The sequence below is a fragment of the Oreochromis niloticus genome, linkage group LG7 (genome assembly GCF_001858045.2).
Source record: "Oreochromis niloticus isolate F11D_XX linkage group LG7, O_niloticus_UMD_NMBU, whole genome shotgun sequence".
Classification (NCBI taxonomy): Eukaryota; Metazoa; Chordata; class Actinopteri; order Cichliformes; family Cichlidae; genus Oreochromis; species Oreochromis niloticus.
Window position 1 is genome coordinate 39179403 of NC_031972.2, and position 24294 is coordinate 39203696.

The 24294-nt window shown below is 39.0% G+C and overlaps 3 protein-coding genes and 2 non-coding genes across 6 annotated transcripts; 2 read left to right on the top strand and 3 right to left on the bottom strand.

The window, feature by feature from the left end:
• Positions 1 to 733: 733 nt before the first annotated feature.
• LOC100692180 (cocaine- and amphetamine-regulated transcript protein) lies at positions 734 to 4314 on the top strand. The gene is made up of 3 exons (XM_003449187.5): positions 734 to 972; positions 2376 to 2459; positions 2894 to 4314. Exons 1-3 carry the CDS (start codon positions 856 to 858, stop codon positions 2999 to 3001), a joined length of 309 nt encoding a protein of 102 aa, XP_003449235.1. The 5' UTR covers positions 734 to 855; the 3' UTR covers positions 3002 to 4314.
• Positions 4192 to 12173, bottom strand: LOC100691912 (40S ribosomal protein S17). Of its 2 annotated transcripts, none has more exons than XM_003449186.4 (5): positions 12021 to 12173; positions 10612 to 10763; positions 9398 to 9503; positions 6973 to 7038; positions 4192 to 4480 (listed from the first exon to the last, which is right to left on the bottom strand). In XM_003449186.4, the coding sequence occupies exons 1-5, from the start codon at positions 12021 to 12023 to the stop codon at positions 4403 to 4405; spliced, it is 405 nt and encodes a 134-aa protein (XP_003449234.1). In that variant the 5' UTR covers positions 12024 to 12173; the 3' UTR covers positions 4192 to 4402. The 2 variants fall into 2 exon arrangements, with proteins under 2 accessions (XP_003449234.1, XP_005454314.2); XM_005454257.2 differs by lacking the exon at positions 12021 to 12173 and adding an exon at positions 10989 to 11018.
• Positions 4566 to 4695, bottom strand: LOC112847604 (small nucleolar RNA SNORA71). The gene has a single exon (XR_003221242.1). It is a non-coding gene; the product is annotated as a small nucleolar RNA SNORA71 (small nucleolar RNA).
• Positions 10424 to 10552, bottom strand: LOC112847603 (small nucleolar RNA SNORA71). Its single transcript, XR_003221241.1, has one exon. It is a non-coding gene; the product is annotated as a small nucleolar RNA SNORA71 (small nucleolar RNA).
• Positions 12174 to 15860: 3687 nt separating the features above from the next.
• commd9 (COMM domain containing 9) lies at positions 15861 to 23012 on the top strand. Its single transcript, XM_005454258.2, has 7 exons — positions 15861 to 15901; positions 16431 to 16496; positions 16819 to 16935; positions 19128 to 19267; positions 19477 to 19511; positions 20016 to 20119; positions 22280 to 23012. Exons 2-7 carry the CDS (start codon positions 16443 to 16445, stop codon positions 22415 to 22417), a joined length of 588 nt encoding a protein of 195 aa, XP_005454315.1. The 5' UTR covers positions 15861 to 15901; positions 16431 to 16442; the 3' UTR covers positions 22418 to 23012.
• Positions 23013 to 24294: the final 1282 nt, after the last annotated feature.

Consider the following 24294-nt stretch of genomic DNA (forward strand, 5'->3'; position numbering starts at 1 on the left):
TCCAATTCAAAATCATTCTGATTTGGCACTAAACAAAAATGAATTGAACTGAATTAACTACAAGTGCCTTAGTATCTCACAGGCCACCTGGAAACATGATAAAAATTCATGAAGGTTAGCCACGTCCAAATATCTAAAAGAAGTGCTGAGTGGTCAGCTGAACAGTAGGAATATGATCCAAGTCATCAATGCATACGCCCTACCTGTCATCTGATACCCAGCCGGAGTGATAAACTGGTTACAGGAGTAGACAGATACCACTGATGTCAAGACACAAACACTACTCACATTGAACAGAGACCTCCACCCTCAGTCCAGCATCCTGAAAGCAATTCATGATAGCAAAACGAGCGAAATTTTCACACAGGACCAGGTGGGTTTAGAAAGCTGGTTTCCTTTAATAAATGACATTACTATTTAAAAGCATTTTGTATGTGCTTGGGTTATCTTTATCTAATATTCAAATTTGTTTGCAAATACTTATGTAATACCTAATATGCAATATTGACATAGCTGTTAAGCTGTAACGACAACAACAACAACAAAAATAAGGAAAGGCTTTAGTCTTTAGCAGTGATGTTTAGAAGTTCTTATAAATACTAGATACTTCAGTTAATATTCTTCTGATAAAAGCTTTGCTGAAAGCAACAGGAGTGAACCAGTCAGGGTCTTTGCTACATTTTAGCCCATTGGGAGATGCTCCGCGTCATACCTGGAAGGGGCGGAGCTGTTTTTCTAAAGATCCCGCGCTGTGCCGAACATGCAGAGAGTGCGTGAGAAACGCCTGGAGGAAGTAAGAGGCAATTGCGACTGTTGGAAAATTCAACACTGCGCTTTCTTTGCTGTGTTTTTAAAATGTGGGCACGAGCTGTGTTGTGCGCGGTGCTACTATCTGCGCTGTGTCCAGCGGGGAAGACGGAAGCCGAGAGGGACGAGAGAGAAGTGCAGGACTACCACAACTCCAACAGACTGGTAAATCCGAGTGTGGAATATTTACAATATCTAATATTTTAATACACACACACACACATTAAATTATTTTGTGATGAAAAGGGGGTTCATACGCTTTGCTTTAATAAAAGTTATATTTCTTTGGATATTATCTGAAATATCTTCTGTTTAAGTATTTAACATATATACCTTGTCCAAATTTATGTTGGACAAACATCTTATGCAGAACTGAACCTGCAGTATCAAAATAAAAGCAATCATTCTGTAGTGTATTTGTTAACTGATGTATAACATTTTTGGTTGCATTGTGAAGATTTGCTTATTTTTGTGTTTGACTGATTTGAGTGCTCAGATTTAAGAGGACATTTTCAGCATGAAAAGTATAAATGTATGAGGGTTTTGTTTTTTCATTCAATTAATCAAACAATAAATGAACATCAGATTAGTCAATAATAAAAATTAACCCTAAACATCTTCAGTTAATCTATTTATATTGGCACCAAACTTATAAAAGCTGTCAGGTTCCATGTTCTTCAGTGACACAGCGCAGGATGGTGATTTAAATTGGTTCAAATCTGGTTCATCTCTTCTGTGTTGAGTTTGCGCTTCAGCTTTCTCCAAAGTACAAAGATGTGCATGTTAGATTAATTGGCTATTTGAAATTGGCAATTGATGTGAGATAGACAAAGTGCTTAAGTGTATAGAAAAGTGTAAATCTCTGTATGAATGTATGGGGTTTTTGGCTTTTAGTATAACATGCTTTGAGTGCTCAGCAAGACTAGAAAAGCTTTATATAAATCCAGTGAGTAATACAAGTCTCCCAATTTATTTCATAAACTATATGAATTTAGCAGATTATTAAAAAGCTGTTACTGCATTTCAAGCCTGATGTCATATCAAACAGAAAAATGTAATCCTATAGATCTGGCTGCCTATTTAGTCCACTGAATATCCTTTAGTTCCTATAATTGTACTGCTTCTAACTAAGGCAGTACAATTATAAAAAAAAACATGAGCCATAAGATAAGTCAATAATGACAAATATGTGGAATATTTTTTGCAAGAAATACTGACAGCAGATGACTCATCCAATTTATGTGCTCATTTTCCTCAATTAAAATACTTTTGTTTGAAATATGCTCTAAACAGAGAGGTGACAAAGTGTGTGTTAAGCTGGAGACTTTTTTTTTTAATTCCTGTCTTCTTTTTGCCTAAATTCAGTTAATACAATTGCTTACTGTTAGTTTTATTATTGGCAAATTGATGTTTAATGCTTCTGTCATAGATGGAGCAATGCTGTTGGACAGAAAATGACAGCATGGCTGGATGACAGTGACTGGAGCATCAAAGTGTACTCTTATGTTTCCAGGCTTAATTTTGAGCACGGATCAGCTTCACGTCTCTTGTATTTTTGTTTTTCTCAGCTTGGCGCGCTGCATGAAGTGCTGGAGAGACTGCAAACCAAGAGGATTAATCCCTGGGAGAAGAAGTATGGACAGGTCCCCTCTGTGAGTCACTGACACTACTATACTCTGATTTAACACTTGTGACAAAAAAATGTTTAAAACATTTACAATTTCTCCAAAAATGTATAAAATTCTAAACCTCAATGTAAAAGTGCTCAAATATAAAGGTATAAGAAAAATGCAAAAATGTAATGAAAAAATCAAAAACAACAAAATTGCACCAAGGCTGAAGCAGCATTTTACTGTTTTAATGATTAAAGTTATGATTCCCTCTGGAAAAGTGCTTTTCTCGGCATCAGAGATCGTCAGTCCTTGCTGTGCCTTTCATTTTTTTCTGACAGCAGTTATGACTTTTTTTGGACTGCAATAAAGTATAAATTAGCAGAATGGTTGTGTGAACTTCTTAGTGATACTTTGTGAATTTTCATTCCATGAAGTCCAGAGTTTGATATTAAAAAGTTATTTTGTGTTCACAGTGTGATCTTGGGGAATACTGTGCCATCAGGAAAGGATCTCGGATTGGGAAGATGTGCGACTGTCCCCGAGGAGCTTTCTGCAACTTCTTTCTCCTTAAGTGCTTATGAGCAAATTAGATCATGTCACAAGAGTCTATTTTAAATTGTAGATTTAACCTTTAGAATGGAATGAATCCTTTGTGAATTTTTATGTGAAAACATTTTTGTGCTGCATTAAAGGTGTTTTATCTTGCTTTTAAAAACTTTGTAGAGGGTTTTTTTTTTCTTTTTTTTATAAATTACACAGACCTTCTCATAAGTTTAGATACATTGCAAGATGTGCACCATTCTTATAAAATCCTGACTAATCGGGCAAAAGACAGGAACCCTGTTCAAGCTTGCAGTTCTTGTATTAACACAGATATGTAGCATAAATGTAGCCTTTTGGGATCTGTGAGAAGTCATATTTCCTCTGATGATAAAAGCCAGACTCTTGACAAAAAGTGTTGAGGTAATGTAATTTCAAACTATTAATGTTAAACTTAATGATAAAAAGTAGGTAGTAGCACAAACGAAGTAGAAAAATCTTTGGATATTTTTTCACTGTGTATTTGTGATACAAACGTTTGACTTGCTTTTCTACAGGCCCTTTGACAGTTATTCATTTTCCCAGTCTCCTAACAGTGATGCGGATGTGGCCACGTCACCATGATGGTGTCCATAACCCAGACTTAGAAGACACGCATCCATGTAAAATTTTCATTACCTATTTGTCTGAAGCAGCTGTTTTCAGCCTGTATTGTTTTTACGTTTTTCCTACTATTTTTTTGTAAAATCAGCTGCTCTGCTGCCAGTAGACTTTACTCTGTTTGTGATTGTCAGACAGACCCACACCCACACACAGAGCATAAGCCTGTGGCAGCACAGCAACCCTTTTCCAAAATCAGTCACTGTGAAATTACAAGTTTATAAACTTACCTTTAATACTATCAGGACAAACGCAAAGTTATCATGACTTAAAAAGGCTACATCAAATTATGTAACACAAATATAACAGATTCGATGAAGTTAAAAAAAAAAAAAAAAAAGGCAGTCCACCACAATTTGAAAGGAAGCAGGACTTGATCAATCAGAACCATTATTTGTTAGTAAATGTAGAATGGGCTGTTTATTAAAAATGACTTTAAATTGTGTGTCAAAACAATAATGAAATCAAAGGACAAGCACGGTGGGAAAACACATGTTCCTAATATTAAGGAGCCTTGTGTGGCCTCTTCTGTTCCTCCACATAATTACTGGCATGACTGAGTTTAAAAGCATCAAATTTACAAACATAATTGCATTTTCAGCCAATAATTGATGGGGTTTATTTAGTTTCACCCAACTGGTCCTACACTTATGAGAAAAGGATAGCTTAACACCTCAAGTTTGGAGAGAGAAAACACGCAAAACGGATGTCCACAAATCAACAGTCCTACAGCAGAGCTCTTTGTCCCAAATGGATTTTATTGGGAAGATACTGTACAGAGCTTAGACTCCTCGGGGCTGCTTGAAGTTCATGCCGACAGTAGGTTGGGTGACCTGCAGGTTGGACAGGCTGCCAAAGTCCTGAGGGACATAAACAAGACACTGGTTTACGAACTGATCTGAAAGGAGGTGAATGCAAGCAACTCAATATCAACTCAATACTCAATGTCTGAGAGCACCAGGGTCTGACAGGAACAGACAGTCCTGCAAACACAGGGAAGGCTCACATGTTTATATGCCTGTAGTTAATAAATGACCTGGCAACAAAGGCGCCATGATCACCTTTCGATACAGGCTCAAGGGAAATGCAAAAGCAAGAGCAAAGTTACACTGCTAGCTGTGTGCGTCTTCTTAATGGAATGGTCCTTCAAATATTTTGGCCTGCTGTGTAGTATGACTACCCGACTGGTTTGTACTTCAGCATTGGTGAGTACATTTATATTCACTTATTATCAGGCATGTGTGGCTGCACCAGCATAAACATTCATGGGGTTTTTTTAAATGCTGTCCTGAAATAAGTAAGTGATATGAAGGTTTTAATATAGTGATGTTAAAAAAAATGGGTGGGGGATCTAAATACATCACATGAACAACAACACACTTGACAAAAACTGCCAAAATCAGTGTGTGAAAGTGTGTGAAGTACACCCCCCATGATTCCCGTAGCTTGTATTAACACCTTTAGGAGCATTTTGGGTCACTCTTCATTACAACATTGCTCCAGTTCATTGAGGTTTGTGAGCATTCATCTCCACACAACTATCTTAATGTGCTCCCAAATTCTTTCAATCAGGTTGAGGTTTGAACTCTGACTAGGCCATAGTTCCCATCTTTCACTGCATCTCTGTTGGAGATTTGCCCCTGTCCTGTTTCCAACAAGACGTCCAGGTCCTGTGGCTGCAGCTCATATCACTGGTGTCCTCTGTTCATGGGGCGTAGTTTTAGAAGTGCTGTGGTTTATCAAAGCCATGTAAAGGCATTTTTTGATAAATGATCGAAAAGATAAATCACTACCTTTATCTCAGTTATATATTCACCGATTTATTTCAGCATCGTGTAATTATTTCTCTTCAAACAACAGGCCCAACACGGTTCCCATGTACATTTTAAGTAGTAATACTATTTTTACTTCATAACAGTGGAAAACTTATTGTTAAAATTATTTAACATGAACACTTAAATTCATCATGTAAATATGCCAGATTTAGCCAGAGAGACTAATTTTCATCTGCTGTCCCTGGAAGGTTGATAGTGTTTACAGACAGAACAGAGCATTTGTCCTGGGCAACCCTTCAAAACAAACTGTACTTGTTCAGTATTTTTAATTGTACTGTTGTCATTTTTAACATTTAAACTGCTATCTGAGGCCCGTGGAATCTAAGGTGCAGGGATTTGTTTGGTTTTTCAGTTTCTCTGAACACTGCATTGTCTGACATTGGGCTGAATTTGCTGGGGTGTTCACTCCCAAGAAGATCGGATTGGATTTGGGCTATTGCTTTGCTCCTTGTGTACATAACAGAGTAGACAACAGACAATAGCACATATAGCATACTTGTGCTATGTGTGTAAAAAAAAAAAAAGAAAAAAGAAAAAAGAAAAACACGTGTTGTCCAAAATGAGTATCTCATTTTTTTCCTGTCTACGACATTTTAAAACAAGTTTTAAGGGCATGCTGCACTTTATCTTGACTCTCTGGTTTGAGTGGCTGTTTTTAAAAGCTCCCTTCTTGCTGCTGAAATCGGGCCATTACAAGCTCAGGTTGATTCTAGTAAAATCCTTTACCTGGAAATTATGCCACTTAAAAGCTGAACACAGGGACATGTTCCAACAAACTGATTTCAGCCATTTAAATGCTTCTGTGCTTTAAATAAAGTCTTCTGGTTTAAAAAGGCCTGAACAGCAACCTCCACTTTGACAGGATCAGTGGTTACACAACAACTGCCAGTTTTAATGAAACACTAAAATGGATCAAAGTTTTCTGAAGTTTCAAACCCTCTGGTTCCTCTGAAGGCGATTCGTGACCTCCCTTGATGTTGCTTGATGAGATGTGCCTTCCTACAACTTCTCTCTAGAACTACACAAACTTTTTCTAAAGAGCTCCACTGGCTGGATAAGATTCAACACTCCAACTCCATTAACTCCAAATATTTTTTTTATTTCCCGACTCAAGACCAATTGCTCTGTTATCATTAACAAGCTTAGATGCCTGTGTCTGATCTAAGTCACTCCACCATTAAACATCTAACAAATCAGCTTCTTATTTCTGTCATTACCTTTGTGAGTCTGTTGCTTTTACATCTTTTTACTTTCATTTGTAGTTGGAACAGCCCTCTAATTCTAAGATTTGTCTGATCACATAATTTTTCAGTAGTTTGTTTTTGTGTTTAAAAGGTTAAAAAAAAATAGCATAACACGGAACACAGAGGATTCAATTTGGGAGACGATTTGTTTACTGTATAACAGAACCTTGATTTTAATTAGTTAATACATTACCCGCTAAGCCCCAGCAGAGTAAGAGGAAAGTAAGTACCTCAAAAACTGCACTTGTTCTGTCCTCTTACAGAAAGACTTACCAGCAGTTTCAGCATCTCCTTGGTGTCGGGATCAACTTCAATCAGCTCCTGGTCCAAAGCAGACACCTGGACAGATAAACACACAGGAATCACATTAACCACCATCTCACACCTCAGTTATTTCCACAGTTACAAAGTAACACCATATTATTTTGTTTACTTATATCCATCTGTTGTGTTTAAAAGAATTTGTACGAGTGCACCGGGTTCAAAAAGAACACAAAGTCCTTCAAAACTCAAGAAAATTTGTATGTGTTGTTTTTTTCTGCATTGTGAATGACCTGCCAACAGACACACCATAATCACACAACTGGTGGCGACTGGTAGAAAGAAAAAATAAGTGGTAGAAAGAAAGGTGTTCGGTTCAGGCAGACTACCAGGACACAAAAAATACACATAACAGGCATAATCTGGTTTGATGTGTCCAAAAGCTACATCATGGCTGGACAACCACTCGACTGTTCCAGCTCCTGATGTTTGCACTTCTGAGATCACCTGTGGAAAAACTGGTTGAAGCAAACACTCACAAGTAAATAGTTCTGCCTTGTAGCCAGTAACAAAATGTATGAAGCCAGTGGTACAAAACTACAGTTTTATTCAAATTTGCAACGTAGATGCACGCATACTGAAATATCGGCACACTACACTGCAGACTTTTTTATTTTATTTTCTATTACTCTGCTCTATTACTATTAAGCTCAACTATTTCTCCTATAGATGAAACAAATCAAAACCCAAAAGCCAGATGGAGTGAAGATACTTTCTAATCCTAATCAAATGTTAAATGGGTAAAAAGGAAATTAGAGTATCAAAAGCTTTAAACACAAACGGATAGGGACGGTATAAAACATGGATGTAGATTCCAGATAGGGAAAATTAAGCCAATGTGGAAATATCGCCAACCTGCATTCTATCTGAAAGCCACCAGATGGCATAAGCTGTTGCTGCAAAGAGACTCCAGATTCTATACAATCCTCCTTGTCTTGACCTCTATCCTGTCGAGTTTATGGTCTTAGTCTCTTACTCTGTATTATATTAGATAAAAGAAACGGTATGCAGTGCTCACACAGAGCAACTTTCAAGCGTCTTTCTTTTACTGCCCTCGACAGGACTCGTTACATATGTCTTTATGTCTTGAAAATGTTTGTTTAGAAATTAGAATAATTGTATTACTCTAGAGTGATTGTTGCAAACAGACTGCATTTAAGTGCCAATTTGATTTGCACAATCCAAAACTGATTCCATCTTATTAGGTCACAATAATTATGGTTGTGCCGTAGTCTCCAACCACTGTTATCCCTGGTGCAACTGTAGCCCTACAGGCTTGTGGGATGAGTTTTGTGCAGCATGTTGCAGTGCCTGGAACAGTAATTGAGATCCATCATACAGTTGACATGCAACACATTAATATTTATATATGTGAAACATTTTGATGTTTTACACAATTAAATGTCAAATTTAGAAATCCATGAGTTTAAAAGTGCAAATAAATTGATCTTCAGAAAACTTTGACTTATTAACATGTACTCGTTCCACTCCTTTACCCAAAATAATATCCAATCTTTTGCTTTATTTCTTAACATTTGTTTAGGAAAATAAAGAAATGTGCCAAATTTGCCAAAAGAAAAGAAGTTTACTAAGGTAAACTGGAGCAGTTGGCAATTATAACAACAATACTGTAACACTACAGCAATATTTAAAAAAAATTCAGTGGTTCCCTTCAAAGCTGTGTATTTGGAGTTTAATTGTGAAGACTTAGCACAATTTAACCCCACATTTCACAATAACAAAAATTGTTTCAAAAACACTCTTAAAAACAGACTGGTGTTTTAGGCTAATGCACAGATTTGGCTATTTGACTGTGGCTGACCCATTTAATCAATCACATAAGCTACCAGACCTCAGTATCAATGACCTGCTGATGCACTCTTGATGCTATTCAGCTCTATATTGCAGCAAATAAATCCATACATTCACAAATAAAAATAAACAGTGATCTGTGTACTCTGCTGACAGCCGTGCAACTATGTGTTGATGGACTATACAATTTTTATCTATATGTAAAATGAAAATAACTGATGCAGCAATTTAGCCATTCATTCTTCACTTTTTATCTAGTTGTGCATTGCTGTAATATTGTATGATTACAATAGACTCGCCCTGCAGTACCATGTACGTTTAGTTACATGACCACTTGAGCATCAGGCTCAAACTTCAGTCAACAATCAGCAGATCGTTCAGCACCTCTCACCACAACATTTACAAACACATCTATGGCAAAATTAGAAAAAGATACGACAGGAACTATCATACTACTGGTCCCAGTGGTTCTGGTAGCATGCCGCCAGAATCAACAAGTTTTACAAGAGCAGATTCACTGCTTTTACCCGTCTGGTATAACCAACACAGTGATGCATTCACTGACCTCTGGTACATAGTTGTCCCTCCTCTCTCTCTCTTCCTCCTGCAGTTTGATGGAGATTCCTCTGACTGGACCCCTCTGAATCCTCTTCATCAGATGTGTTACATACCTACAAGTGGCGCAACGCACACAAAGTTGTCATCACATGCACTTGCCTATGATAATACCATATAAATTTTTACATATTATAGAAATGTCATGTAGGGACATTGTTACTATAGCAACACCATATGTTAAGATTCTCAAATGCATGCAGCATCGAGACAAGCCTGGGCTTGTCTGAGACCAAGAGCCAGGTGCCAAGGCACCAGTATACCCTCCATACTGGTTGCTTCACTGCTGCAACATCATTACACAGTCACTTCTATTTATGCCTGTCGTTAGGGTGCAGGAAGCCACAGCAGTATTCTCCTGAATGATAGGTCTCATCACTCAGACAATACATATAAGCACTGACATAGAAAGAGAAGAAATCAAAACCAGAAGCAAAGACACTGCCTAGTGTTGTTTTTTTCTTCCCTCTCACATCCTCAGGTTTTCAAACTGTGCAAAATCTCCCTTGTATATCTGTGAATCTCTACGCTTCTGTAGAGAATACTATTAAAATGGCGGTAAAAACAGACACGATCATACCCTGGTGTCTTGCAGCCACGGTGCAACACGGCAGGCTACAAAAATTGAGAACTGAGGGTGGTGTACGACACAAAAACGGCGGCCCACACCAGCAGCTGTGACGTTTCTGGGGGGGTTTTTTGCACGTGGTGAGCATACAAACATCACCAGTCTCCGATGACATATTTTCATGAAATACCACTATAATTTTGAGGCTTTTTAACCCACCTCTAATATAAAAACACTGATGGTTTTGAGTGTGTTTTGGTACAAAAGTGACTTTAAAAAATTATGAAATAAAGGCTAACTCTGCGGAGAACTCCGATTCCACACCACAGACCTTCAATCCACATCTGCCTACTTAACAGAAAAACGTATTCATTTTATTAATGTCTACCATCCCAGGAATTGTTTGCGTGTCTTAGAGCACCAGGGTCTGATAGGAATTGATAGTCCTTCAAACACGGGAAAGGCTCAAAGGTTTATCTTCCTGTAATTTTTAATGACCAGGCAACATAGACGCCATGATCACCTTTCGATACAGGGTGGCAGATAAGCAAGACAAATTTGTGATTGTGGGCTCCACTTTCCAATAGACAACTCACCCAGCGATCTTGTTGCGGAGCTTCTTGCTGGGGATGATGGCTATCTCTTCGCACACCCTCTTGTTGGTGTGGAAGTCATTTCCCAGCCGGGTGTAGTATTTTTCGATGATGACCCTGGCAGCCTTTTTCACCGTCTTGGTCCTGACTCGTCCCTGCATGAAGAGAACAAGTGTTTACTCGTCACTCCTAGCATTTGGGTAAACTATCGGAACAGTCATTCTGGCACCATTTCTTTGAAAAACATCAGTCTGCCACTATAAGTGGGATCTAAATCCTATTTTAGGCCTGGCCAATCTGCAGGCAGCTTCCTACCTGCAGGCTGACCAGGTCAAAGCTGTGGCTGTCCTTGATGTTATATGGCTGATTTTGCACACAACCTCCAGCTCCATCATCTTGGACTGTACCAGGCAATGCTAGTCCTTGTTCTGCTCTGCAACGTCAGTGAGCTCAGTGTAGAAGCACATTAAGCAGTTTTCCTCCTGCTGCAGGTTCTGGCTGGAGCGGTCCTCCTGATCACAGTGGGTCTCCTGCACAGCAGAACAAGGACTAAAGGCATCAGCTGCAGCCCAAAATGGTAGAGTCGGAGTCCATCTGACTGGAAGATTACACTAAATGAACAGGCAGCTAAATGAATTGCTGGACCAATACACCAAAGACATAAAGAACTAATTTTACAAACAGGATGAAGAAGCCAAGGTAAACGCACCAACATCCCATAGTATTGAATTGGAGAAGATTTGTGAATTATTATTATTGATAGCACCATTTATATTTGTTTCTTACACCCTTATGTGAGCCTGTGCTAATTTTGTTTGTTAGTTTTATCTTGTTAATGTTTAATATTATACATTTTTGCCTCTGAATGGCTCCAACTTCCTTGAAATAAAGTTTACCCTTAAACTTGTGTGTCAGACGTTGTTTTTGGATTAATGTGGTCAAGTTTTGTCGCACCACATAACATCTTCAGTAGTCTGAAATCACTTGACCGAAGCACTGTGCGACTGAAGCAAAGCTCCCAACTAGACTGCAGCCTCCAGAGCAGCATTAGCTTCCTCAACGACACACAAGCTAACACCTGAGTTGGCCATTAAGTTAAGGTGAGCTATACTTTTCGGCATTTTAACCATTTTAACGGTTCGTGAACAAACAAATACCGCCTAGGTTGTTCTGTCAGTCCTGTCGATATTAACCGATAAAAACCCGAACAAGCACCGCGGCTCATTCAGCCGGTCGCTCCGTCAGCAGCAGCGCCGATAAAAAGTCGCGTTTGTATCATCTAACGTCAATACAGCGGCCACAAGGAAAGATTATTGATCTGCTGCTTATTGGTAAGGTTAAAACGGAATACAAAACATTTAAACGGCAGGATTAGAATAGATAGTGTAAGTAGTCATATAAAAAACACCCACCATGTTGGATCGGCCCTGGTAAAAGAGAACAAGCACACTTCCGGTGGAAGCTTGAACCCTCGGGCGGAAGTTGAAAACAGAAACGTTCTGTCCCTGCAGCGACCCCTCCGACCGTAAGCTAAACAACAACCTCCAACATGCACGTCTCTACAACAGACAATCTTGTGTTGTGCACCAGCTTTTCTCCTCACTGTTCTGCCCTGCTGTCTGTTAGTCAGAAATGTTCGGTGTGTCATCTTGAAGGATGTTTCCATATACAAAAGAGAAATATGCGTCTACAGGCGAAACAGAAAATAATAGAAGAGAAGATGAGGAGAGCTCAAGTGTTTCTTTGACAGTTTGTTTGATAAACTTACTACGTTAATGAAAGCAGTAAAGATGGTGGGAACAATCACAAGACCACAAGGCCAAAGCTGAAGAGAAAAACAAAGTTTGATTGTGTATTGTTGGTTAAGGTTATGTATGAAGCAAAGTGTGTTGTCTTGCGATATCCAAATAATGAACCTGACCTAACAATACAAACAAAGAAATACTGATAGCCTATATACCATCTGACATGTCATGTTATGTTCTACAGAGGTGAATACAGGTTAACTTGTTCTATGATGTGCCACCACGTCAACAGATAATGATGGATACAGTTGAAAAAATGGCAAAAATCAGAAACATTACTTAATCAGGGAATACTGTTTTCATGAAGTGGTACATGGTCTGCAACAGTGCTTAGGTCAAAGTAACATCTTTGTGGATGGCAGGACCCAAAGTTGCCCAACAGAACTGTGAATGACCATGGCAGACCCGATGGCATGAACATGCTTCGCAGCATCTCTTTATTATTATTTCACCACGGTTGCTGTATAAACCACAGCTCAGTTCTCCACTCACAGCTCAACATACCACCAACAACAACAAACACAGGACCCAGTACAATATTTAAGTCGGCGGGGCATGATTGCAGATGCCGTGCAGGTGTGTCCGCCTTCCCTGCACGGCACCGCGAGCCACGCACCGGCACAAGAACACTGCCCAAAACATTTACACTGCCTTTGCCAACTTGCCTGCATAGGGAACGCCTGGCACCAGGATGCAGGTGTTCCCTAGGTAAGAGAAAATGTAGCTTACACCAGTTGATGTAACATGTGACATTATTATGATAATAAAATAATACCTTTATTGATCCCAAGGGGACCTTTGTGTCTGACATAGCTGATCTGCTATTTGTATGAAATTAAAAAGCCTAATCGCTGTGGGAGCAAATGGGTTTTTTTTGTATCGCTCTGTTGTACAACAGACAGAGAGGAGTCTTCTATTACTGATGTTTTTTTCTTCCATGAAAACATTGTACAGTGGGTGATAAGAGTTATTTGCAATGGCTTCAAATGTTTTTCCACATCTTCAGTGTGCATCTCTCCACCACCTCCCCCAGCATGTCCAGTCTGGCTTCAGCGCCAGCTTTCTTCACTAGTTTGTCTAATCTCTTTGCATCCTTGTATCTAATGCTGCCTACCCAGCAGACTGCAGCATAGAACGGCACACTTGCCACCATAGACTGATAGAACACCTGCAGCAGTTTACTGCAGATGTCAAGAGCTATTAGTTACCTTAACAAAAATAGGCAATTCTGCCCCTTTTTGTATAGTTCATCTTTATTCAGGGACTAGTCTCATTGACCAATGTCTCAATTTCATTTGTAGATGACAACTAAATGGCAAAAAAAGGTTTAGTCTGACAGGTGGGTGTTATTTTCAAATAAAATGTCACAAAGTATGATTTAGTTTCATGTGTGATAGTATAAAACAATTTCAAGAGATAAGGTAGACTTTATTAGTCACAGAGTTGGAAAGTTGTGAAATATGCTACCAAAGGCAGACTAACTGCATTATTTAAAGAATGCATGAAAATCCTCTGTAGGCTAGTGCAGGATGAACAGGTGAGTTTGCTGTACTGTGATGGATTTAAAGTGTGTGACTATTGCACAGTGGCTGTGGGTTCATGGTCACAGTTAGGTACAGAAAGGGTAGCAGAGAGGAATCCAAAGTTAAGCTGATGATGCTTAGATTCATTCACTGAATTCCACATTCATACCAACTTTATAGTGTCTAATATAAAGACAGCATGAACAGTGTACTGTCAGTGTAGAGGATGGAAATCATCCAGTACGACTCATGAAAGATCTGCTTACATCTGGTTGAATTCAGTTGTTTAAATCCACAAAGTGCAGTAAACCTCAAACCAGCAGCAGCACAGGTCAGCTGATCACAGCTTGTACAATAAGAAAATCTACTGGACTGCTCAGTAGAAATTATTGTGAGTTGTGATTATTTTCCCCACACTGAGTCGCTACAACCGATTTTTGGGTTCCCCCACATGCTGAGTCCCACTTTTAAAGTCTTCCCTACTCGTTTCCCTCACATCACCCTCTACAATGTAGGCAACAGAAAATTAAGATTTTTTTTATTTTTCTGTTCATGTTCTATTTAACTGATTCAAGCTGAGTACATTTAGAATTAAAAATTAGACTGAACTAAAACTCCTATCGACTAATTTTTTGTTATTACAATGATATAACAAAAAGGTTTTGTTAGCGTTGCATAAAAGAGCTGAAATAGTCTTCAAGGAGCTACTTCTTACTTTCCTACTCTCTAACTGCCTGGAGCCACGGAGCCCAATTAGCATTTGCCATAGAATACCACAACTTGCATGACAACTACTGGCACGCTGTAATGTCCACAGAGAACAGGTTCCTCATGAACACATTTGACAGATGCGAGTCTGTAAAAAGCATGGGGGGTGTTATGCTACCTGAACAGTGAACATGAACAGTGGCACCAACTAAGCAGACCCAGTGCATGCTGAGGTGTTGCACACAGGCTTTGCCCTCACCTCAGAAAATCTGGGAAGAGAAATGAGTGATGTGTGTCTTCGTTCGTATGATAGTGTCATATGTGTATTTCAGGTTAGCACACTGTGAAATCACACAAAAACTACCTCTGTAAGCTAAATGCATAAGGCCTTTTATGGATGTGGTTGCTTATTTTTGTGTAGTGTGCTGCCAGCAAAAAGGCAGGAGTTATGAACAACATGTTATGAACTGTGTTATGATACAACAATTATTAAAGCTTTGCAATGTACCAATATTATGATTGTGGAAATTTATTTTCAATACTGGGCCCCTGAATATTTGGAACACGTGTTGGAAGTTGATATTTTTGTTGATACTGTGCTAAAACCGATGTTAAAAGGGTTAATCCTAGAAAAGGAATGATTAAGGGTTTAAGATGCGGTTCATTTTATCAGTTTTATAGTTTATTTAGTATTCTAAGCTTTTGCATGATTGACATATTGAATATTCGCCGGTCTGAAAACCCTCTAGTGTGAAAGAGAGATTTTTGCTGTTAAGTGAGATAACTGCAGTTGATTTCTAATTGGTTGAATTATACTCTGTGATTGAGACCATAGAATGTAAGAGCTTCAATGTTTATTTGGTTTATATCGTTTAATACTGAGTATGTTTAATATCTAATGCCAGTGATCCGTTATCGCAGCATACGAATCAGCAGCATACATTGCGTTGAGTCGCGTGTGCGCGCATGCGCATTTTAGAATAATTCCACTAAGATAAGATAAGATAAGATGGCCTTTATTAGTCCCACAGGTGGGAAATTTGTTTTGTTACAGCAAAAGTGCAAAGTTATGTAGCAGAAATTAGAAAACACTGGAATGCAATAAAATACAATAAAATAGAATAAAATACTATATACAATAGAATAAAATAGAATAGAATAATATATACAATAGAATAAAATAGAAATACAAATACTATATACAACTGAGTAGGAACACTATGTCAATAGGAGCCGTCAGTTCACAGACGACAAACGGTAAGTAAATTATCTTTCTTTTTACGTAAGCAAAGTTTTCTATTTAGTGATATACGGTTAGGGTGACTGCTGGTCTCACAGCTAATGGCTGTCTAACAGGTATAGCTGTCGGTTTGTGCTATGGATAAATCGATCTGAATGATCCAATGTATGTTGAACATCGGCATACAACAAAAGGATAGACATTCAAACAAAGAAACACAGTTGAACAAGGGAACATTTGCACATTTATGTTGTGTTTGTAATTTGTAATAACAGAGAAAATCTGGGAAGAGAAATGAGTAGTTCGTGTCTTCATTTTTCTGACAATTTCACCTGAACTTTTCAGGGATTCAGGATTTCAGGGCATAAACATTTGGTAATATTGTCTGTTATGAATTACACAAATTCATATTTTGATTTTTTAAAAATAAAATTATAGTTTGTTTCATTTAATAAAGATTTACGCCGGTAGATAGATGCTGCCGATATCATTTTGTTTGTACTTCATTTCCCATGCGGCATTCTTCTCTCACGTGACTTGTCACAGTCACATGTCAACATGGCTGCCACTGTATGCAACGAAGATTTCACCAACTTACAGCTTCTTCTGAAGGTATTTATGTCGAATATTAATATTTTGTAAAACAGTCAGCTTTCAGAAAGTCTGTTAGTCTGCTAGCTCCTTTGTATTTCTCATTCTGTGGACATAAACACACGATTTTTATCTAAATGATGGAATTTTATATTAAAACTTCAGTGAAGTGGAACTGACCTTAAAAACCTCCAGTGACAGTAAATTGAACCACATTAGAGCAGATTAGAGGACATCTTAGGCCTTCACGTACTTGTGCAGTACGTGTGCACATCTGAGAAACTGTTAGATATTCTTCACGTTAGTTTTAAGTCACTGAGACTGGATTGTTTTTTCTCTGGAGGCTCCTTCTAAAGACGCAGTGAGAGAGGTTTGTGTGCAGAGTCAAAGAGGTCTGAGTCGACGGCTAACTGAGAGCACTGCAGCAACACTCGGCATTTCGGAAGCCCAGGCTGCACAGGTAACACAAAAACATGAGTGTGTGTTGGTCCTTGCAGTGTGTGTGGACATACAGTAGTTTACTAACCCATGCTGCAAGCACTTGACTGTGTTTTGGGGGATATAAAGCAAGTTCCCGTAATGTCAGTCATTGAATTTTAATTTGAGGACTTGGGTTAAAATGGATTTATATAATTTTTTTCCTACCAATTCGCAACTTAAAATGACTGTTCTACGTGTAGAGACACGTGCACTCACTATTATGATATGTGTCAACACTAAAAAACAAACAAAATAAAAAAAACCCTCCATATCGAAACTAATAAGTCGATACTGAAGGCAAAGCAATAACTGTTTCTTATTTCGATTTTTTTAAACAAGAAAATCTCATCTTTTCCATATTTAATTTAGGAATCTGAGAGTCTGCACTGATATTGTTAAACTGAGGCAGAAGACCAATACAATTGTATGCTCACACATCTAATATGCCAGGTAACAAAAATGCATGACAAGCCAAAACAACACAAAAGCATGGCACATGCCAGCACTTATGACATCAAAAATGTAACCAAAACTGAAGCCAGAACTTCAGTTTGGCCCACGTGCAGGACATATTGTTTGCCAGATATTCCTATTAAGTTCCAGTTTAGTGACATCAGTTGCAAACACCAGTTGGCTATAATGCCATGTGTCACCACTATGCTTAGTGAAGCTTAATCAGTACTCAAAAAATAACTTGTCCCAATACACAATACTGGTCAAAGGTTTTGAAACACCCCAACTTTTCCAGTTATTTATTGCAATTCAAGTCGTTCAAGTCCAGTGAGTAGCTTGAAATGTTACAAAGGTAAATGGTGACCAGGAAGAGGTTAAAACAAAAGGTAAGGTTAACCAAAACTGAAAATATTGTACATTTCAGAATTATACAAAAAGGCCTTTTTCAGGGAACACAATATGGGTTAACAATTTAAAGCAGTTCTGCACCAATGGAGGCTGATCAAGCCTTGAAAGCTGGTGCTACTAATTCCTACAGGTGTTCCAACTTTTCTGGTTTTCTTACAACCCCCTCTGTCTGCAAAAAACCAGTGTTGGAACACACTGTGGTAGCATACCCTCATGAGCATCAGTTAAACAGTATTGTACTGCAGAAAGTAGTGTGTTGCTACAAAAATTGCGAGAAAAAGGCAATTAACAATGGAAGAGAAACAGACCATCATAACACTTAAAAATGTTGGTCTTTCCTATAGAGAAACTGCAAAGAAAGTCAAAGTGTCAGTGATTACAGTTTCCTTCAGCATCAAAAGGCACTCAGAAACTGGGGCAAACTCTGACAGGAAGAGGTCTGGCAGACTCAAAGCCACAACCTAACCAGAGGACAAGTTTCTGAGAGTTAACAGCTTGTGTGATAGGCGGCTCACAGGACAACAGCTTCAAGCACAGCTTAATAGAAGTTGTAGTAAGCAAGTCTTAGTTTCAACTGTAAAAGGAAGACTTCAAGCTGCAGGTTGACAGGACGAGTTGCAGCAAGAAAGCCATTGCTAAGATGTCAGAATAAGAAAAAGAGGCTTGCCTGGGACATGAAACACCATCATTGGACTACTGAAGACTGGAAGAAGGTATTATGGACTGATGAATCAAAATTTGAAATCTTCGGTTCATAAGCAGGATCTTTGTACGCTGTCGAGTGGGCAAAAGGATGGTTCCACAGTGTGTGACATCAACTGTCAAACATGGAGGAGGAAGTGTGACGGTCTGGGGCCGTTTTGCTGGATCCAGGGTCGGTGACTTGTACAGAGTGAGAGGATCCCTGAGCCACAACTGGAAAAATTGGGGTGTTCTAAAACTTTTGACCTGTGTGTGTTAGGGGAAGCCTTTCTATAGAGACCAAATGGGGGAGTTTGCACCACGCTTTAAACATGCTTTGTGTGCTGTAAAGTAAGGTATTTTGGGGTCTTGGAGTCTTTGGCAGGTGGTTCACTTGTGGAGCTGGCTTTGGGTGTCCAGTAGAGGAACTACAGTTTTTGACATTTCCTAACTGGGTTAATTTTCTTGATCCTCATGTTGGAGAACACGGAATCATTAAAATTTTGACATTCTTACTTAAAGTTCAGTGAGCATCAAAATAGTTAATTATTGCTGGCTTTGATTGAGGATTTTAAATAGTTGTAAAACATGTATTTCCAATGTGAATCTGAGTTATTTTCTGTCCTTTAGCTGGTCCAGTCCCTCCATGCACTCTCCCATTACGTCCTTTTCTACAACCTCAGCTCTCCAGAGCAGATCCTCGCTATCTTCCCCGAGTCCTTCCATTCCAGTCTGAAAAACCTGATCACCAAGATTCTGTTAGAGAACAGGTCAGTCCCAGAAAAACCTTGAATGCTGCACGCTATTCATTTGTTTTAAATCAATAGTAAACTGTTTTTGTTATTCCCTTCAGAAACCTAAATAAAAATGTTGATTAGGATGAGAAATGTTCTCTTTCTTACTGTTTTCCCTATCTTACTATTTGCTGATGATGAAACCATAAGCTGTAATTATGTATGATGTCTCTGCTGTTTTGCAGTGCAACATGGAGGACAGAAGCCCTCAGTAATCAGAGTGAGTAGACTCTATACTCGTCGTTTATAGCTATGCACATGTGTGTGTGTTTATGTGCGTTTGAATGCATGTAATGTATGTCTCTCCTTCTATAAACCATACCATACCATGATGGTAAAAGATGACACTTGTATGAGACATATATTGTACCTCTGCCTGTAACAGCAAAGCTGACAAAAATCAGACATGTTTTTGCCTTGTTCATTGTAAGGATGTGATTTATATTGCTTTGTAAAAGCAATTTGGCTGGACCACCAATATATGTGGAAAACAATGGGGATGATGTCAACATCTGTCCATATATTTGGCAGTTTTTACCATTATACTGCAAGAGGGTTTGACTGGGAGTTCATCTTGCCGTTTCAACCGTGCTTGCATGGAAGCCTGTGTTAAATGACTGTCTGTAGGAAATTATTTTATCTAAATGTAATGTCCTCTGAAATCATTGAGTCGTGTGTGTGTGTGTGTGTGTGTGTGTGTGTGTGTGTGTATGGATGGACCCAGTCTCTCTCCCTCAACTGAAGGACTTGGATTGGAGAGTTGACATGGTGACCAGCTCAGACTCAGTCAGTCGGATGTCGGTGCCAACCTGCCTGGTTCAACTCAAGGTCAGTGTGAGATCACCTGCTTCAGAATATGTTTTTTCCATAAATATGAGCTAAAGCATTATCAGCTACAAAAGCCCTGAAAGCAGATCGATTGAACCCCTGATCCTCCCTGCCACCTGCTGCTGGATCAAAGAATTCCTCACCAGACGGTCAGACTCAGGTCAATCCGGTCCCACACCTCCAGACTCACAAACAACTTCTTCCCCCCCACCCATCCCTGCCCAGCCACTTAGCTATCTGAGCCATGGTCCGAGTAACCCTCGTCACTCAGGCCGCTCACACACGAACTCTAGTCAGACCTTTTCCTTTGCACTACTTCCAAGCACTTTTGTTGATGCAGAGCACCCATAACTTCGTTGTACATGTACAATGACATTAAAAAGCTATTCTATTTTATTCTAGTGGACCCAATTATGTTCATTTATTTTTGGATCAAGCTATAAAACAAAATTAAACCCAATCGAAGACAGGTGGCTCTTTTATTTATCAAAAAAGTCCACCAAGGCCACTTCTTCTGTAAATTTCTGCTTCTTGGTCTACCCAGGCAGTGTTTGAAAAATCCATTATTTTCAAGAGGTCACTCTGACCTGCAGATCTGACCCTGCATCACCCCTGCATCACCCCTGCAGCTGGCCTGAGTGACATATACCATTCACACATCAGCCACCATCAGCCCAGATACCAGCCAGTTATTTATCTCTCTTGCATCAGATCCAGGAGCCATCCATCTCCCACGATGTGCAAAGAAAAAATTTTGGACATAACAAGAAAGTGCACATCATACGCACATATTCATGTATCATATCATATAATCATATATCGGATGTGTTATAAGATAAAATGCTATACTACTATATTATATGAGGCATTATATAAGGATTGAAATAAAGTATCTTACATCAATCAATCAACGGGATATTCCAGTGTTTTAGCTTTAGTATAATTGAGATTTTAACACAGTTTAACAAACACACTCATTCATAAATAATTGTTGAGTAAATAGTGATACTATTCACGTTTCATACTGAAGGTATGGTCAGAGTGGGCATGTTCATAAAATTCTCGACATTCACAAACGTCCAAAAACAACATAGTGCATTGACTCATTATGCTGTGTTTGGAGGCAGAGTAAACAGAGGTGGCAAAAGTACAGACTTTCTGTACTTAAGTAGAAGTACAGATACTAGTGTTAAAAATACTCCAGTAAAAGTTGAAGTACTGATTCAGCTTTTTTACCCAAGTAAAAGTGAAAAAACACGGGCTCTAAAATGTACTCAAAGTAAAAAAAGTAGCTAGTAACCATTTTTGTACAAAGGTAACTGAACCTTGTGCTAAATGAATATAAACAATATCAGTACATGAGAGTGCAAATATTTTTCCAATCTAAATTCTCATAAAAGGTTTAATCTGTTATGTAGAACAGAATGTAAAAAAAATAACTATTTTCTGTTGCCTGCAGGGTGAGTTTGTCTCCACATCTAAACAGTAAAATGAGTACAGTCAGGGGTTACAGTAGGATTTAGCAGGTGGGGGAACCCTAAGATCTGTGTAGTGGCTCAGCAAAAGGAAATAATCACAACTTTTATAGTGTGAGCTTCAGTAGACTTTCTAAGTGTACATGACGTGACCATGTACACAAACACTTGAGTGACGTTAGCTCTCCTTCTTTTCTCTCCCTGTGAAATGCAGCACCTGGAGCAACACACTGTGCGACAAATTGCACACAAACAGTTTGTGTGTTTGCTAATGTTTGCTGAGCTGATATAAACGTTGAATTTGAAATTACCTGCCACTTACAAAAACATCACTCCCTTCATGCGTTCTCCTCTTCTGTAGCGCTAGCTAGATGCTGAAGTACTACAACCACAACATAACTGCACTCCTTCCAGCCCACTTTAATCCCCCCAAGTATAAACGCTATAAATGAACCTAAAGTAACAAGTCTGTTTTGAAAATGTAAGGAGAAGAAAGTACAGATATTTGTTTTAAAATGTAGGGAATAAATGTAAAAAGTTGTCAGAAAATTAAATACTCAAGTACAGACACCTGAAAATTCTACCTAAGTAGAGTGACAAAGCATTTGTTACCCATGCTGCAGATTGCTGCGTTGAAAGTCTTTATCTAATCTCGTGAAAAATGTCATGCACTTTTTATTTTCAGATGGTGGATCCATGTTCATCAGCAGGCAGTGAGTCTGTTTCCTCTGTGACTGTGGAGCTGAGTAGGGAGTCTCTGGACACTATACTGGATGGACTTGGACGCATCAGAGACCAACTGTCAGTAGTTGCTGGGAAGTGATCACTGAAAGCTCAGAGACAGTGCTTTGATTTTTACAGTGTGATGCTGATGTGTTTGGACTATCATCTGTGTCTAACAACTGCCTGTGTGTCACCACTTTGCCCCAGTACAAAAGTCAAGATGAAATATGGTGGAACTATTTCCATCCATGTTGAGTTAGTGCTTTAAGAATTTCTCCAGCAATGAAGGTAAATTGAGACATAAGGTCTCACCTCCTGTCTCGTCCAATTGGTAAACTTGTATACCTGGAACTTGATAGAACCCATCAGATTTCGTCCCCACAGTTTTCAAGATAAAATTTATTGCCATATGTCTGCTCTTTACTTTGTATAGAGGTCCCAGTAGTGGGTGGAACCATAATAATGTGTGTCTACTTCCAGTCAACACTGAAAAAACTTTGCAAATGATTTAACTAACTGAAATTGTCACAGGTGTCATGTCCTATATATCTGTGTATTAATTTGGTGATTTAGAAAATATCTGAATGTTGTTTAACTAACAGATTAGAATGAAATATGTCTTTTTTACACTGTTGGAAACATAGAACACACACCAAGGATACCTGTTCAATCAATAAAAATTAATTTTAATTGGATCTGCCACAAGTTGAAGCAATTTCCACGTCTTTTTTACCAAGCAGTTTTTTTGCAGCTTTTGCAGAAACACACAATTTAAATGGCCTGTATTTGTATAGCGCTTTACTAGTCCCTAAGGACCCCAAAGCGCTTTACTTATCCAGTCATCCACACACACATTCACACACTGGTGATGGCAAGCTACATTACAGCCACCCTGGGGCGCACTGACAGAGGTGAGGCTGCCGAACACTGGCGCCACCGGGCCCTCTGACCACCACCAGTAGGCAACGGGTGAAGTGTCTTGCCCAAGGACACAACGACCGAGACTGTCCAAGCCAGGGCTCGAACCGGCAACCTTCCGATTACAAGGCGAACGCCAAACTTTTGAGCCACGATCGCCCCGATTTATTCCCATTTCTTTCACTAGCTCTATAAAATGTTTCAATGATAATGTAGTTTAACAGGCATAAAATTGTATTTTTGCACCAACAAGGTGATTCCCACAGCATTTTTAGCTGAAATCTTGGCCTATCTTGGCACTGTGTGCAATATGTCCTTAAAAGTTGGGCAAACCAGATAAGTTCTGGACTAAAAAAGTAGCAAGGTCTAAAAAAAAACATAACAATGTACAGCAGATAAAATGTCTTTAAGTCATAGGGAAAATGCCCATTCCGTTTGCTCCAGTCTGAATGCCAAATGTCTTTGGGCACAGCATGAATGTGAGTTAATGTTAGATGGAAGCAATTATATAGAAAGAGCATAGAAAAAAGTGTTTGTGTGAATGAGGCAAGTTGTGTAAAGTGCATTGAGTGCTCACTTAGAGTCGAAAAGCTATCTAAGAACCACCCAATTTACCAATTAGTGTAATACAGCTAACAGGACCCACGTTGCAAAGGTGCCCCACAGACTATCAAACACATACTAGGAGGATGTAAGATGGGACAGTGTACACTGAGAGACACAACAAAGTTGCTGGAATAGTGTACAAAAACATCTGTGCTGCATATGGACTAGAAGTCCCCAGTTTCCAATGGCAGACGCCATCAAAGGTAGTTGAAAACAACATGGCTAAGGTCCTGTGGGACTTCAAATTCCAGACAGATGAGCAGCTGGCTGAACAATCAGATATAATGGTGGATCAGAAGGGTCATAAGACTGCAGCTTGTTATAGATGTGACAATCACAGTGGACAGCAACATCAGGAAGGAACACGAAAAAATACAGAAGTATCATGGGCTGAATGAACAACAGGAGCAGACGTTTGAATTTCTTGAGAAGGGGACTTTCCCCTGTTGATCT

Coding starts and splice junctions, on each gene's coding strand:
- commd9 (XM_005454258.2), top strand. CDS start 16,443: ATGGCTGCCACTGTATGCAACGAAGATTTCACCAACTTACAGCTTCTT. Junction 16,936..19,127: donor CGGAAGCCCAGGCTGCACAG/GTAACACAAAAA, acceptor TCTGTCCTTTAG/CTGGTCCAGTCCCTCCATGC. Junction 20,120..22,279: donor CCTGCCTGGTTCAACTCAAG/GTCAGTGTGAGA, acceptor TTTTATTTTCAG/ATGGTGGATCCATGTTCATC.
- LOC100692180 (XM_003449187.5), top strand. CDS start 856: ATGTGGGCACGAGCTGTGTTGTGCGCGGTGCTACTATCTGCGCTGTGT. Junction 973..2,375: donor ACCACAACTCCAACAGACTG/GTAAATCCGAGT, acceptor TGTTTTTCTCAG/CTTGGCGCGCTGCATGAAGT. Junction 2,460..2,893: donor AGTATGGACAGGTCCCCTCT/GTGAGTCACTGA, acceptor TTGTGTTCACAG/TGTGATCTTGGGGAATACTG.
- LOC100691912 (XM_005454257.2), bottom strand. Junction 7,039..9,397: donor GGGACAACTATGTACCAGAG/GTCAGTGAATGC, acceptor TTATCTGTCCAG/GTGTCTGCTTTGGACCAGGA. Junction 4,481..6,972: donor AGGAGATGCTGAAACTGCTG/GTAAGTCTTTCT, acceptor TATGTCCCTCAG/GACTTTGGCAGCCTGTCCAA.